The 14,791-nt window shown below is 50.3% G+C and overlaps 2 protein-coding genes across 5 annotated transcripts in view; one reads left to right on the forward strand and one right to left on the reverse strand.

Moving 5' to 3' along the window:
* The window catches only part of SLC25A51 (solute carrier family 25 member 51), a 5,065-nt gene extending 1,943 nt beyond the window's left edge, over positions 1-3,122 (forward strand). The window contains exon 2 of the mRNA XM_017821251.1: positions 514-3,122. Coding sequence (XP_017676740.1) covers positions 554-1,414 — 861 coding nt within the window. The 5' untranslated portion in view covers positions 514-553 and the 3' untranslated portion in view covers positions 1,415-3,122. The remainder of the gene's footprint in view (positions 1-513) is intronic.
* A 291-nt stretch (positions 3,123-3,413) lies between these two features.
* Positions 3,414-14,558, reverse strand: DCAF10 (DDB1 and CUL4 associated factor 10). 4 transcript variants are annotated; one of them, XR_001875841.1, is made up of 8 exons: positions 13,462-13,585; positions 12,885-12,998; positions 11,202-11,399; positions 10,560-10,762; positions 10,328-10,438; positions 9,290-9,435; positions 6,820-8,021; positions 3,414-3,770 (listed from the first exon to the last, which is right to left on the reverse strand). XR_001875841.1 is itself a non-coding variant. In XM_017821193.1 (7 exons), the coding sequence occupies exons 1-7, from the start codon at positions 14,405-14,407 to the stop codon at positions 7,653-7,655; spliced, it is 1,170 nt and encodes a 389-aa protein (XP_017676682.1). In that variant the 5' UTR covers positions 14,408-14,558; the 3' UTR covers positions 7,184-7,652. The 4 variants fall into 4 exon arrangements, 3 of the variants coding, with proteins under 3 accessions (XP_017676682.1, XP_017676683.1, XP_017676681.1); XM_017821193.1 differs by lacking the exons at positions 3,414-3,770; positions 13,462-13,585 and adding an exon at positions 14,379-14,558 and having other exon boundaries at positions 7,184-8,021; XM_017821194.1 differs by lacking the exon at positions 3,414-3,770 and having other exon boundaries at positions 7,184-8,021; positions 13,462-13,586.
* Between the last annotated feature and the right edge of the window lie 233 nt (positions 14,559-14,791).

The following is a 14,791-nucleotide window of genomic DNA, read 5'->3' on the forward strand; positions in this document are numbered from 1 at the left end:
CTGAGACACAGGGAGTGGCTGAAAGTGCTCAGCTCCTGACTGGGATAAACTGCAACAGGTTGTGATTTATCTGTTGTGTTCTGCTGCAGGGAGAGGCAGAGTGGAAGGATCAGGTCTTGTGGTGCTGCTGCACATGTTGGATTTAATTTTGGTGTTTTGTTAGTGTGAGGGTCAACTTTTCACTGTTACAATTCCTAATTCCAGGGGAATTCCAAGGGAAATCTGTTTTGTAAGCTTATTGGCTGTAGTGTAGCGCTCTAGGAGTTCATATCTCAATTTCCTTCCTGATTTATTTATGTTTTAACTGAAAAGTGCCAAGAAAGGCAGAACTACTTTTTACTGTCTCTGAGACTTGAACAGAAAACGATGCAACATCCATCAGATGTGGCATTTGTTGCTTTTCCCCTTCAAACTCAGCGGGACTTTGTTGAGGGGTTGTTTGAGTGATGCAGGGACGTGGCAGAGGCTGCAGGGTGCCCCTCAGCCCCGCTCACCTGGTTGTCTTTGGTGCAGGGAGGAGGCTCTGAGGACGCTGCACAGGAACGCCAGGACGATGGGTCTGGGAGGTGCTGAGCCCGAGGACCCCGCGAGCGGCGAGGCAGCGGCCCCAGGCAAGCACTACGTGTGCGGGTACTGCGCGGCCTTCACCAACATCGCGGTGACCTTCCCCATCCAGAAGGTGCTGTTCCGGCAGCAGCTGTACGGGCTGCGCATGCAGGACGCCGTGCGCCAGCTGCGCCGCGATGGGCTGCGCACGCTGTACCGCGGCATCCTGCCCCCGCTGCTGCAGAAAACCACCACCCTGGCGCTCATGTTCGGCCTCTACGAGGACTTCTCGGCGCTGCTGCTCAGCCACGCGCGCGCCCCAGAGCTGGTGACGCGCAGCGCAGCCGCTGCACTCGCCGGCACCACTGAGGCCGTGCTCACGCCCTTCGAGCGCGTCCAGACACTGCTCCAGGACTACAAACACCACGATAAGTTCACAAACACTTACCAGGCCTTCAAGGTGCTGAAAGGCTATGGAATGAGGGAGTATTACCGGGGGCTGGTGCCTATTCTGCTGCGAAACGGGCCCAGTAACGTGCTGTTCTTCGGCCTGCGCGGGCCCATCAAGCAGTGTCTGCCCGAGGCGACCTCGCACAGCACCCACCTGGTCAATGACTTCATCTGCGGGGGGCTGCTGGGCGCCATGCTAGGCTTCCTGTTCTTCCCAGTGAATGTGGTAAAGACTCGCATGCAGGCTCAGATTGGCGGGGAGTTTCAGTCCTTCTCCAAAGTGCTTGTGAAGATCTGGCTGGAGCGTGACAGGAAACTGATGCACCTCTTTAGAGGAGCCCACCTGAACTACCACCGCTCTGTGCTGTCCTGGGGGATCATCAACGCCACCTATGAGTTCCTGCTGAAGCTGCTGTGACCCCCATCCTGCTTGTGGGGCGTTGGCACTCACGGTGTGTCTGGGCACACGCCCAGGGAGCAGGGCCTGTGCACGTGACAGGTAATTCCTCCTGGCCTTCCATATTTATGGGGTGAATGGTGATAAATTTAAACCTTGGTGCAATTGTGATGAACTTTTTAAAGTATTCCTTTGCTGGCAGGTGAGTTTACCCATAACGGAGCTCCTAGGCAAATACAAGGTTTAAAAACAAATATCAAAAATACTTGTACCAGTCTGTTATTCAGTATCACTCCCAAAATTCCTTAACTCTCTGTGATGGGATGTGCTCCACTGCCTGCATTTAGAACGTGAGAATCAAGGAGAGGCTGAAGAAAACTGATTCCATTGCCTGATCAACTTCCAAGTCTTGATTCTGGAACTGCTTTTTCAGACCCTTTGGGTCTTCATTGTGTCAAGCTCAAAGGACACAGATGGGGATGACTGAGGTGTAGAGCTCCCAGCTGCACCTCAGGCTGCTTGCAGCAGTGACCGTGTCCTCCAGCCATGGCACTGACCATGTGACCTCAGCCCAAGCTGGATCTCTGTGTGTGTGTGTGTGTGTGTGTGTGTGTGTGTGTGTGTGTGTGTGCGTGCGCACGTGCGCCTTCCTGGGAAAAGGGAAAAATAGAAGGAATGAAACAGCAAACTCACTGAAGCTTTAAAGTGTCCTTCCTTGTAAAAAAACACGGAGTTTGTTCTGCTTAATCTTTTTGTTTGGGGGGTTTCGTTGGGTGGGTTTTTTTGCATTGCTACATTTTTGTTGCCTACAGCTATGGGGCCAGGGAGAAGCTGTCCCTCTTTCCAACACTCACGGAACACTCAGGCTCCTGCAACTGCTGAAGCACTTCACACACGGCTCTTTGCACTGTGGTGTCTTGTCTTTTCTCAGTTCCTTCTGTGGAATTATGGATCTTGTGATTTTTTACCCAAAACTCGGGGTTCTGCCTGCTTGATGTGTGCTGCTGAAAGTTCTGTCAGACACAGTGGCATAGACAAGGTGAGGTTCCTGGATTACCTGCTTCAGTTGGAGGTCTGTAGGTGTAGCAGAGATGGAAGCCAAAGACGACCTTGGAAGCAGGGAGGTAGGAAAGTGGAGTGTTTGGAGATGTGTTTCAGGACTTCTGTGGGCAAGTACTGAAAAAGACTGACAGAAATGTGAAAATTGCATGTCTAACAGACGTGAGAGTTGAGAGATAAAAGACTTCAGACCTTAGAAACAAGGACAGAAAAGCAAGCACGACCCTGAGCCAGGTGAGGGTCTCAACAAAAAGCATTTGATTCTCCTGGGGGACTTCCTGTTATTAAACTGTATGTTTATATATATATATATATATAAACCAAAAGACTGTGGATGATGCGGAGCAGCAAAGCTTTCAGAAACTGGTCTCATTTTGGTCTTTTTGTAAGTTTTGGAGGGGCTATTGCTTTTCTAAATTAAAGTTTTCCATTTGCTAAACTGTCTTCCAATACTGATCCTAATCAGTGTGTTGCAATCATAAACACAGCCCTGAGCTTCACAGCCAGCACAACACAAGTTCCTGTATCCCAGTGGTGATTATCTGCATCTAAATAAAATGTTTACTGGATATTTGTTACTGGTGGAATCTGATTTTTACCAGTGTGCTGGGTTTTTTTGTAATCACTTCTTGATGGAATAAAAACAAAATCTGCATCCTGTTTCTCTGTGGAAGATGTTCTGTGCTTCTGTAACGTCGGGGAAGCTGAAGTGTCAAGGGTGAGAGTTTGGCACAAGCCCAAAGCCAGTCAGTGGCTTTCAGCCCCAGCAAAATAGCGCAGACCTGGTCTGAGGCTGAGAGTCCAGTTTTGACTTTTCATACGTCATTTTCAGAAAAACATGATGGAAGAGCACTGAGCTGCGTCTGTGACACACAGGAACTGCAGCACATAAGCACTAAGAGGTTTTTTCCTTTCAGTTTTAGGGGGTAGGCAAGAACCAGTGAGCATTACAGAACACAGCTCATAAAATAGATTTTAATTCAGTGAATTATTAAATATTTATTATGCAAGCAAGAGAAACAGTCCACAAATAGTAAGTTACTGTACGGCTGTAAGTACAATACTTTCAGAGCAGTTCTGATACTTCATATATGGTATTAAAAGGCTACAGTTTTTACTATGAAATCTCAGGTATTTCAAAATATTCTACATGCACAATTTGTTTTTGTAGTAAAAACCTTATACTTAATTGAGGATACTTAGTGCTTTAGAAAATGTACCTTTGACTAAGATCGGGAAATGAGATGTTTCTGTTTCCTGCAGGACAAAAACAGGATGGGCCGTTGACTTCTTCCTTTCACTCCAATTTTTTATAATCCTGTAAAGTAGATTTTTTAAAAGCTTCCATTTGGCAAGTGTATTTCTGTTTTCTAGGAGTTTCTACGTCCTAAAGCAACAGACCCATGTTCTACCATGTCATAACCTTCTCCACATCAGCGCTACCCAAATCAAAAACACAACACAAACAAACAAACAAAAAAACCCAACAAAAACAACCAAGCCCCACCCCCTCCCCCAAGCCCCCAGAAAAACCTGATGTTTACATTCTAAATCTGGTAGTAGGCATCGAACTGTCCTTACCCCAAGACTCCAGGAGTGCAAACGAATATGTGTGTGTGTGTGTCTGTATTGCTGTGCTTTCCTTCTTATCCCCATGCTCTGTCTGCCGGTGCTGTGTCTCCCTGGGCTGCCCTGGCTGGCCCTGCACTGGAGCCCGTGGCTGTGCATGCTCTGACACCCCCATGCACACACCTGAGTGTGGCCACAGGGCCCCAGTGATGGCCTCCCCCTCTCCCCCCCACACTGGGAGACACTCTGGCCATGCACGTGCTGCCACAGCCACAGAATGTGACAGAACCAGCTCCAGCACAGCTCTGGTTCCTCAGACACTGCTGGGTGTGGCCTCCCCACAGATCTGCAGCTGCTGACCAGCTCTGGAGAGGCAGGAATTCTTCCACTAAAGACGTTCTTGAGTACAAAGACAGGCATTTAACAACACACTGCACAGCTAGACAGAGCTCTGTCCCCAGGAGAAACGCTGTGAAATTTAAGTGCTGCAGCACCAGTTTACAGACACCCCTGGTGTGAGCCACCCCCCAGAGGCTGCCAGCGCAGTCCCTCATCTTCCTTGAAAACTCTTCTTCACAGTTTTATACACTTCTCAAGGTTAAGCATTCAACCTTGGAAACACAACTATGATAAGCCTTTTTTTTTTTTTTTTTGACTATTTGGAAATAACTCAAAGCTCATGGACACAAAACTTCATTGCTTCAGTAAAGTTACTATAAGAGAACTGAAAATCCTCCCACTACAACGTGACTGCAAGGTGTGCCAGCTGTGAACCACTCAGGAGTGAACTTCACAGGCAAAACTTGGTAAAACTTTCATGGAAAACTTCCAAGTGTTGTTGAAATGGAGTAATCAATCAAATGACCAAAGTCTAAGACTACCTAGTTACTCTAATTCAAACTTATTACAAATGTCATCAGAAGGACAAAGTAACATTTCTACAGCATACATGTACAGATTCAGTTGTTTTATGCATCTGCTGGACACGCTACAAAAGCATCAAGGTGACCAAACCCCCTCACCAGGTGAGCTGTCAGTCCCAGAGCCGGGTAGGGCCACTCAGCCCACCACAGGTCGTATCAAGGTGTGGTGACATGTGTCACTTTGGGGTAACAGTTCTTCATACAGAAAGGTGAGTGTCCAATGCTCAGCACAATACTGGTGTAAAACACAGCGTATCATGAGGTAGAATTAAAAAACACTCAGTGCATATTCACAGGCATAGCATTACAGTCACTAGGGATCCACCAGTCCGAGGAAGTTCCAAGAGGAAAGAACAAAAACAGCCTTGAAAGCAGACAGACAGACCCACCAAAGAAATGCTTCGATTCCACAGGTGGTCCTTCACCTCCAAAACAAACACTGTGCAAGTCCATGAGAACTGTGAAACTCCCTCGAATGTCCCTGTAGTCCCTTCCATGATGTGTAAGAAAACACCAAATAAGGTGAGAAAGCAGCCTGGCAGTGGGAGAGAACTGCCCAGGGAAAAGCCACAGTGGTCCGGGGCAGGACCTGTTTTTTCCCCAGACAGCTTGGCCCATTACAAACTCCTTGTAGCTCCTTCTTTGCATAAAAGTCTTGTATCCCACAGCTGTCCCTGGGTTTCCTGCACACTTCCCTCCCAGGGCATTAACCCACAGCCCAGGGAGCTGACCCTGAGCTGCTCCAACAACCCCAGACCCACATGCCCAGGTGCAGGCTCAGGCTCACAGGGGCTGGGTGCCAACAGAAGGGACGTTTGCCCTCAGATTACCAAACACCAAATACTGAAGGCTTCCTATTACCAAAGAAATTCTCCACAGCAGGAAATTTAAGACTTTTTCTCTCATAATGCAGAAGAGCCTTAAGTTCAATAATTTCTCCAGCACCACCAGGGTATGCTATGCTGCCTGCACAAATCCAAAGCTACGGGAGGTTCCTCAGGCTTATGCTTCCAGCTCTCTTACCTCCAGAAATGTTGTTTTTATCCCCAAACGTGTTTTGCAAAAGGCTTTGTAAAAGTCAGCTTTGAACAAGTGTGCTCTGTCGAGCCACAGACAGTGAACCTGAACACCAGAAGCTGACAGTTCTTTCAGGTAAAGTTCTGAAGTTCCCTTCTGAACTGAGTGTGTGACTGATCAGTGAAACTTTAGTAAAATACTAAAAAAAACCTGATCTGGGAACACATAAGCGAAGAGATTATAACTGATGTGGACTGAAATACCTATGCATTTACAAGGTTGGCTCTATTAACTCGGGGGCTGAAACCTGGTATTTGTACTTTGGGTATGATCACAGAATCACTGAGTTGGAAGGGACCCAAAAGGATCACCCAGTCCAACTCCCGGCCCTGCCCAGGACACCCCAACAATCCCACCCTGTCCCTGAGAGTGTTGTCCAAACACTCCTTTAGCTCTGGCAGCCTTGGGGCCATGACCACTTGTCCAATGCCTGACCACCCTCTTGGGGAAGAACCTTTTCCTAATATCCAACCTAAATCTCCCTGACACAGCTCCAGCCGTTCCCTTGGGTCCTGTCATTGCTCACAGAGAGCAGAGATCAGTACCTGCCCCTCCACTGCCCCTTGGGAGGATGCTGATGGCCCCAATGAGGACCCCCTCAATCTCCTCCAGGCTGAATAAACCAAGTGCCCTCTGCCCTTCCTCATAAGGTTTCCCCTGCAGACCCTTCACCAGGATGAATGTTACAGTGTTCCACACCTGCTGATAAAGCCTGGTTAGATCCAGACAGATCTCACTGTTGACCGGTTTGCTTCTAAACTCCTCCCAGACTGAGAGCAGACGTGAAGGAAGGCTCACCTGGTGGTACTATGGACAAATCCGAATGAATTCCTCCCACAGCCAGAGTGCAGGCAAGGTGTGGAAAAACAGCCAGCTGGGAAACACCCCAACATCAGCAGAAAGCCATAGTGTTTCAGATGTGGGATGATGTGGAAAACTCCCTACAACAGAAACCCAGCAGTGGAGGAGCCAGAGCTGCCCCACTGCACGAACCATCAGAGTTCCTCTGGGTCAGGGTCTTCCGCAGCGCTGAGTGAGGGGCTCGAGGGGGGCCTGCCTGCAAGGGGGGGCCTGGATGAGCTTCAGTGGTCCCTCCCACCCCGAGCCACTCTGTAACTCAATCTTCTAGCCAATCACAACCAAATTCATATAGAAATGAAAGTAAAATTTCCTTTTCCTTTTTTTTTTTTTATGTCAGTAACTGTGTTGCTTATGTAGTCAAGCAGCTGATTATCTACAAATCACCACCAAGTTGCTTCAGCAACAGAGGAGGAAGGAGAGGTCAGGCAGAGTCCAGCTCCTATGGGACAGGAGGCACCCGGGCCCCCTCTGCATTGTCTCAAACAGCTCATTCCAGTTGCACTAAAGGAAATGATCAAGTATCAGGGTACAAACACAGCAGGACAGCAACTTGATGGCACGGGACCAGCAGCAGCAGAACTCCACTGGCTCTGGGACACGGCCGCAGGCTCGTGGGTGCAGGAGGAAGATCCGCACGGTGCTGGGTTGGAAAATCCTTCCAGGGCCGTGTACCAAGACCACAGTAACCGAGATCCCATCCAGAGCAAGAGATTTTGGAGAGAGCTGAAGTACAACCCACGACCATCCAGGCGCAGGCCCTGCTGCCGTGCCTAGAACTTGGGCTGGTAGAGGGAGACGCGTCCACTAAGGCACCCCGAGGCGATCTGACAGTGCGTGGGGGAGAACTTGGTGGTGAGCACCACGTCGTTGTGGGAGTACAGGGAGCGGATCTCACGCAGGGGACTGGCCTCCCGCGGCAGGCAGTCCACCAGCTCCCGGCACTGCGCGTCGAAGCCCAGCAGGCGGATGCCGAAGCCGTGCGGGGACGAGATCATGCGGCCGTCGGGGCTGAAGCAGAGCTCTTTGATGTACCCCCGGCCCACGTTGGCCTCCTCGATGCAGTGCGTCAGCCGCAGGGAGCAGCGCGGGGACACGGGGCGCACCGGGGCTCCTTCCTGGAATTCATAGACACAAGTCCACTAAAGGGAGAGGCAGAGAAAGGGACACTGAAAGAGAAGTAAAGCACTGCAAACACACATTCCCTCCCACCAGCCTGGACAGGTAACAAGCAGTTCATGGGACTGATGCTATTGCTGACCTGCCCTTCAGTGAGCACCAAAAACAGACCAGTGCCTCGGCATCTCCCTTGCTCTGAAAGCTGTCCAGCATCAAAGCTGCTTTTTTAATTAAATGGGTGCTAGATATCATCTTTTCAATCTAGTTTTTATGTGCAAAGAGCAAAGCCTAATCCTTTGGCCAGGCACCTGCTCTAATTTAGTAAATATTTAAATTAAATCTACAGTAAAGCCAAACTCATTCAACTGTAACTTAGAGCTGACCACTGGCATTTTGAAGTCCATTTCCTTGGACTTCAAAAGGAAAGGAACCTAGAAATGAGGGAGAAACCAATTTCTGAAGGAATGTTACAGACAGCTCTACAGCCAGCTTGTTTTTCGTGGGACAGGCAGGGATCTTAATTATTTAATCTCAAAACCAGGTCAGTGACTAAGTTTGTATTGTGTTGATTCCATTTCAGCCAAAAGACCAAGTGTTCCTAGCTCTGTCCAATGCATTCTTCTGAACCACCCACAAAAGGAACAATACCAGAGAGAGTAAGGCAGACTCCAGGACTATGGGAAATTATAACTCAGGCAATCAGCAGTACCAACAGACCCAATATAACATTTGCATTTTGGAAAAATCCTGTGCTATGTAGTGGTTTGGTTGCTACAGAACCAGCTTTAATGATTATAACCACTTTGCTAAGCTTCCACTCAGTCCTCTAAACTTCTGTAAGGGGTTACCATTAAAAAGAGTGGCTTTCTTAAAACAAAAAATCTCAAACAAATACACAGACACCAAAAAAAACCCAGCCCAAAGAAAACCGAACCAACCTCGATTTACATCAGCAATCCAATTAACTAAACTGTTTATTATTGGTCAAGTATTACTGTCTATTGTTGGTCACTTTGGGGGACCAAGGGCTCCAGCTTGCAGCTGAGCTGCAGCTGGTCTTGTGACTTCATACTTCAAGTAAAAGTTGGAATTGGATTCTGCCAGGAAGATCATTAAAAAAAAAAAAAAAAATTTTTTTTCATAATTTTGGTGCAAAATGACAGAATTTGTAAGCATGACCAACTAATCTATTCACATGAACATTCACCTCCAAACAATGAAATTCCAGTACACTTGTCTGATACATGTAACCCCACATGTTTTCAGGAGGAACACGAGGCTCTGGCCGTACCTCCTGGTCGTCGGTGTTGCTGGAGCACCGGAGCAGTGTGGCCCAGCCCTTGGGGTGCAGCTGCAGCGACGTGATGCAGTTCCCACGATCTCTTTCTCCAGGAACCTCTGGTGTCAACACCTCCAAGCTATTCCTGGGTGATCCACCTGGAAGGGGGATCAGCTGTGAGTCTCAGTCCTGCCGCTGAAGTGGGGTCACACCTGTGACAGCTGCACCCGAGTGCCAGGACAGACCCCGCCACTATGACAGGGTAATTCAGAGGAGTTTCACAACACCTACAGCCAACACAGTCCTCATTTCAAACTGCTCCTTTTTTTGAAATTTGCGTGCCAAAACCTGCATAGAACCACCTCACACCAACAACCACATCAGAGTCAACCTTTCACACTTCCACTCTTCATTACACTACAGCAAAAGCTGTAGAGTTGGGTTTTTATAGGAACTATTGATTCTCAAACTTGTATGATGTCTTCTCAAAATTCCTTCCAACATTTGCCCAGCTGCATGCAAGCTTGTCTCCCTTGTTCCCCTCACCCACAGGTAGATCACTCCCTATCATTCAGGTAAGCCTCCTCCTTTCATCACTGTTTCAGCATCTCACCATGATGCACATAAAACTTAACATTATACTTTTTCATATTGCAAGGAATTTGCCAAGTATTCATCCATTTGTCAAGTTCACACTGACTCTCTGGAAGTGTATCCCAGTTTTTACCCCTAAAGATCATTCACATGAATTTTGTTCAAGAAAAAACCACAAGGAAGAGGGAGCACCTCTATGTAACAACAAAAACGTACTGACATAATATAAAGCTCTTGTTGCTGTTACCAGATTTCTTAGAAAAAAACCTGATTAGAACCCCAGGCTTTGGTGTGCAATGATATTTAATTGGTTTAACAGAAGTCATAGCAACACCATTTTTTTAAAACCATAGAGACAAAAACGCAGTTTTTCACTATCACACTCTCGCCTTTTCTGATACAAGTCAAAGTCCATGATTTGTTTTAATTTATCTTTTTTTGGTGACCTTGTCCTACCTTCTCGCTGGGAGGACCGTGACAAGTGTTTCTCAGAAAGTGGACCCGAGTCATGCTGGTGACAGGGTGAACCCACAGCTCGAGGGCCGGAGGAGCCAGATGATGTTATGTCTGCAAACAGCATCACCAGGTGAGCACCACAGGCACGCCCAGCCCGCCTGGGATGCTGCCAAGAGCACCCCACAAAACACCTCTAACACAGGGTTGCCCCAGAGCGCTCCACAACATTCACCTGAGCTCGACGTGGTCCTCCTGGCTCTTAAAATCGGGTAGCTGCCAACCTCTAAGGACTTGTTTAGGTCAAGGTCATGTAAAATCAGGAGGTAACCCGAGGAGGTGGAGATGAGCATTTTGGAACAGTCTGGCGTCAGCCTCATTCGCATGAGAAAGCGGGTGTGAAAGAACTTCTTGTGGGGACATCCATCCTCTGTGCACCTGGACAGCAACACAAGCACAGGGCACGGCCAAGGTCAGCCCTGACTCCAGGCCCTGATGTCCTGCACCTGAGGGTCCAAGGTGTGCCCAGCATCCTTGTTCACCCCAAAATCTCTTTCTGGAGCACTGTCTTTATCCTACTTTTTAATGAAATGGCAGAACTCGTGAGTTCATATGACCACAACGAGGGCAGAACTTCCAAAAGGAAGAACTACATTTTGGCATGTCAGCAAAAATTTGGTCCTTTCAGTCACTGGACCTAACAGATGGGACATCACTACAGAGAGGTGATGCAAGCTCTTGGTAAGGGGTATACACTACTCCCAGTGTTTCAGAACATATTCCAGCCCCCCTTGAGTTTGCACCTTGTACAGAAGAGCCCTGTCCTGGTGTGCTGCAGAAACGCCACGGCGCAAACACAGCGTACACATCAGGGTACCTGTTGGTGTCCCAGATGATCACGTTTCCATCGAAGCCCGACGTCACCAACAGCCTCGTGTTGGTGTCGTACTCAATGTTCTTGACCCAGCTGGTGTGGCCATGCAGAGTGCAAACTTTGGTGTTCAGCTTCCTCAAGTCCCAGAGTGCAATCGTTGTGTCGTCGGAGCACGTCGCAAACAGTCGGTTATCCAAAAACCTGGGAACGGCAGGGAAACACTGCAGCTGTTCAGGGCCTTCTCCAAGGCAAATGCTCTTGGGCAGGAATGTAAGCTAGCACAGAGATAAACAGAATAGCCACACACAAAAAAAACCCAAAACACACAGCAGAATACGTACCAATAAAATCTCCAATAAAAGAAGAACTGTTGGGATATGAACCAGTAGTACCTCTGTAGTAGCAAATGAATAAACACACAGAGGCACAGCAAAAAGTTTGCTTTAGTTTGGGGGGTTTTAGGCGTTTTGTATGTTAGTGAATCATGTACAAATCACACAAGAGCCAAACCACTGGTGGACAATACGCTCAGACAGAATCCCAGCAGTAACTCCACCCGTTCCCTCTCTGGACAACACTGAGCTCAGTGCGGATGGAGGGGCTGGACTTAGCACAGCTAGGAAGTAAGCCGAATAAACCTAGTCTAGAGGTTACTGAAGCAAATGCAAGGCTTTCCAAAAACACCGAGTGAAGACAAGACCTTGTCTGAGAACACACAAAAGTCGTTTGGTTCACTAAGAAAATCAACAGGCAAAACCCCCGAGTTGGCACTACACAATTAAAGCTGAGTACCGTCTGCTCCCACTGGAACTCGGGCCTGCATTTACTTTTAGAAGGACAAAGCATGCTGGTTTATGTTTGGAATTCATGCCCAATGAAAGCATTCAATGAAAAAAAGCCCGACCTGAGGTAAATGGGATAAGACACCCACTCAAAAAACACCCACTAAACATCCTTTATCTCAGAGCTACACCACACAAAAGCGGCAACAACCCTGAAAAATTAACAATAGCCAATCACCATGGGAGAAATCCCAAACTCTGGTGTAATAAGCACTTTTGGTGTTTATTACAAGGAATTTCTGCAGTGCTACAGTGGCTGGAGTCCTGCTCATTAACCAGAACAAGGTTTCAGGTAACACTGCAGTAACTGTGTGCAGAACAGAGTTCAGTTCCTCTGTGCCAGACAGACGCACATTTTACTTCAGCTTTCCTGACAGACAACCAGCTGACCTAAAACTTCAGTCTTTTTCGTAAAAAGGACAGCCAACTTGTGAAAAACATTGACTTATCTGATGAACATGGCACCCCATATCATATCTGTCTCTTTTGAGGGGAAACGCTCAGACTGTTCTGCAGTTTTCTTGAATTTTTTGGTTTGGGTTTAGTTTTTGTTGTTCTGTTGTTGGTTGTTGTTTTCGGTTTTTGGGTTTTTGGGGGGGTTTTTCTTTTTTGCTTTAAGAATTGAAGAGTAGCTGCAATATTATAAGAAGGCACCTTAAATTCACCCCTCAAAATCAATTCACAGACGCAGAACAGTTGAAGAAATTCTGATTTTAAAGGAAAAAATTTGCATGATAAAAATACTGGATTTAGGCTCCCACTATTTTCTGCCCTGTCCTGAGAGACTGGCAGAGGATTGAAAGCATAATGGCTGAGCTGTGGCAAAACACCCCTCCTGACCTACCTGATGTTGTTTACACAGTCTTCGTGGGCCTCAGAGAGAGTCTTGATGTGCTTTGAGGATATTGGGTCAAAGAGCAGGACTTCGGTCTGTTCGCAGGCGACAGTCAGCACTGACCTGAGGGAGCAGAACCTCTGCGTTGGGGGGGTTTGCCCTCTGGCAGGTACCTCTCGTGCTGTGGGTTCCCCTGCCCACACCCTCTAGGTGTTCTGACACTGCAGTAACACCAACTCAAAGGCTAATTTGGAATATCTATTTGCCCTTCTGCAAACCCAGCGGGGGCTTTTCACTAAAGCCTTGTAAAACAGATTTGGCAGCACCAGGGGAGCCCTGGCAGCAGCCTGAGCTGGGCACTCGTCAGCGGGGATCGAGGCTGACTGTCCTGGAGAGGGAGGGTCTCTGCTCTGCCCAGGGTCACCAGAGCGGCCTCTGGGCCTGGGGAGCCCCAGGCACACCTGGATGTCGATCCAGGGCACACCTGAATGGGCAGAGGCCCGGGCTCACCTGGATGTGGATCTCGGGCACACCTGGATGGGCAGAGCCCCGGGCACACCTGGCCGGGGTTCTCACGCGCACCTACCCGTCGGGCGAGTACTCGAGGTTGAAGACCGCGCCGTGGGTGCGGGTGCTGAGGGACACGGAGTCGGCGGGCTGGATGGCGCCGTATAGCCCGGTCATGGCGCCGAACGTGTCCCGCGCCGGGTCCACGGCGGCGCCGCGGCCTAGGCAGCGCCCGCGCAGCCACGCGAACAGCCCCCCGGGCGCGCCGGGCCCCGGGCCCGCAGGATCGCGGTGCCCGGGGGGCTCGGGGTCCAGCGCGGGCCCCGGCGCCGGGTCCGGGTCCAGCCCTACTCCCGGCCCCGGGCCCGGCTCCGGCTCCGCGCTCATGGCGGCGGCAGCGCGGCTCCGCCCCCTGCCGGCGGGGCGGGACACTGCGCTTGCGCAGCTCCGCCCCCTGCCGCAGGCCCTGCGCTTGCGCAGCTCTGGCTCACCCCTGCCCCTAAGAGGCCCCGCGCTGCATGGTCACATGACCGCAGCTGCACGTGACCGGTGCGGCACCGGCAGGTTTGGAGCCCCCTGAGCGGGACCCCCGACCCGGATCGCTCTGACCCGGGACCCCCCTGACCGGGACCCCGTGACTCGGATCTCTCTGACCCGGGACCTCGGGACCCCCCCTTAGCGGGACCCCCTGACGGAGCCCCCCTGGGCTGAGGGTTCCCGGTCCGGGGGCTCCCTCTGGCCCTGAGCTCCTCAGAATTTGAGTCCAACTTTGCAGTTCGGCATTTATGATCCAGCCGTTGCGTTGTCAGCGTTGTACAAGGCTGAACCCTCTGTTTTGAGGCAGACTGATCACACACGGGTGTTGAGCTGTCGCTGGGCAGTGCTGCCCCTGTCCAGGGCTTCTCAGCCTCCCCTGCCCTGACAGCAAGGCGGGCACGGCCGGGACAGCTGATCCCGGCTGCGTCAGCTTTTATTTATGTCTCCCCTTCGCCTTACCCCAGTTCACATGCTGACAGTGATGCCATGGGGTGTGGGGGACAGTTTTCCAGGGGATTACAGCCGTCTGGGAGTGTTGCTGCTCGGGACCAGGCATCGGGCGGTTGGTGCTGAGCAACTGCCTCTGCAGTGGTTTATGCCCGTGCCCGTTCTCACGGCGGCGAGAAAACACCAAAACAGCGCACGCTGGGAAGCCCCTGAGCCGAGGGGGGACCGTGCACGAACTCCAGTGCTGCTGCGAGCGGAGCCCCCAGCACGGACTGGCACCGGGCCCGGCGGGAGAGCGGGCACCGGGGGAACCCTCGGCTCTGCCGGGTCCCTTCTGCTCCGGGGCCGCCGCTGCTCCCGCGGGGGGACGGACGGACCCGCCCGGGACCCACCCCCGGCCCCGGAGCGGACCCGCCCTCTCCGCG

Source organism: Lepidothrix coronata, unplaced genomic scaffold, assembly GCF_001604755.1.
Source record: "Lepidothrix coronata isolate B3197 unplaced genomic scaffold, Lepidothrix_coronata-1.0 Scaffold89, whole genome shotgun sequence".
In the NCBI taxonomy this organism is placed as follows: domain Eukaryota; kingdom Metazoa; phylum Chordata; class Aves; order Passeriformes; family Pipridae; genus Lepidothrix; species Lepidothrix coronata.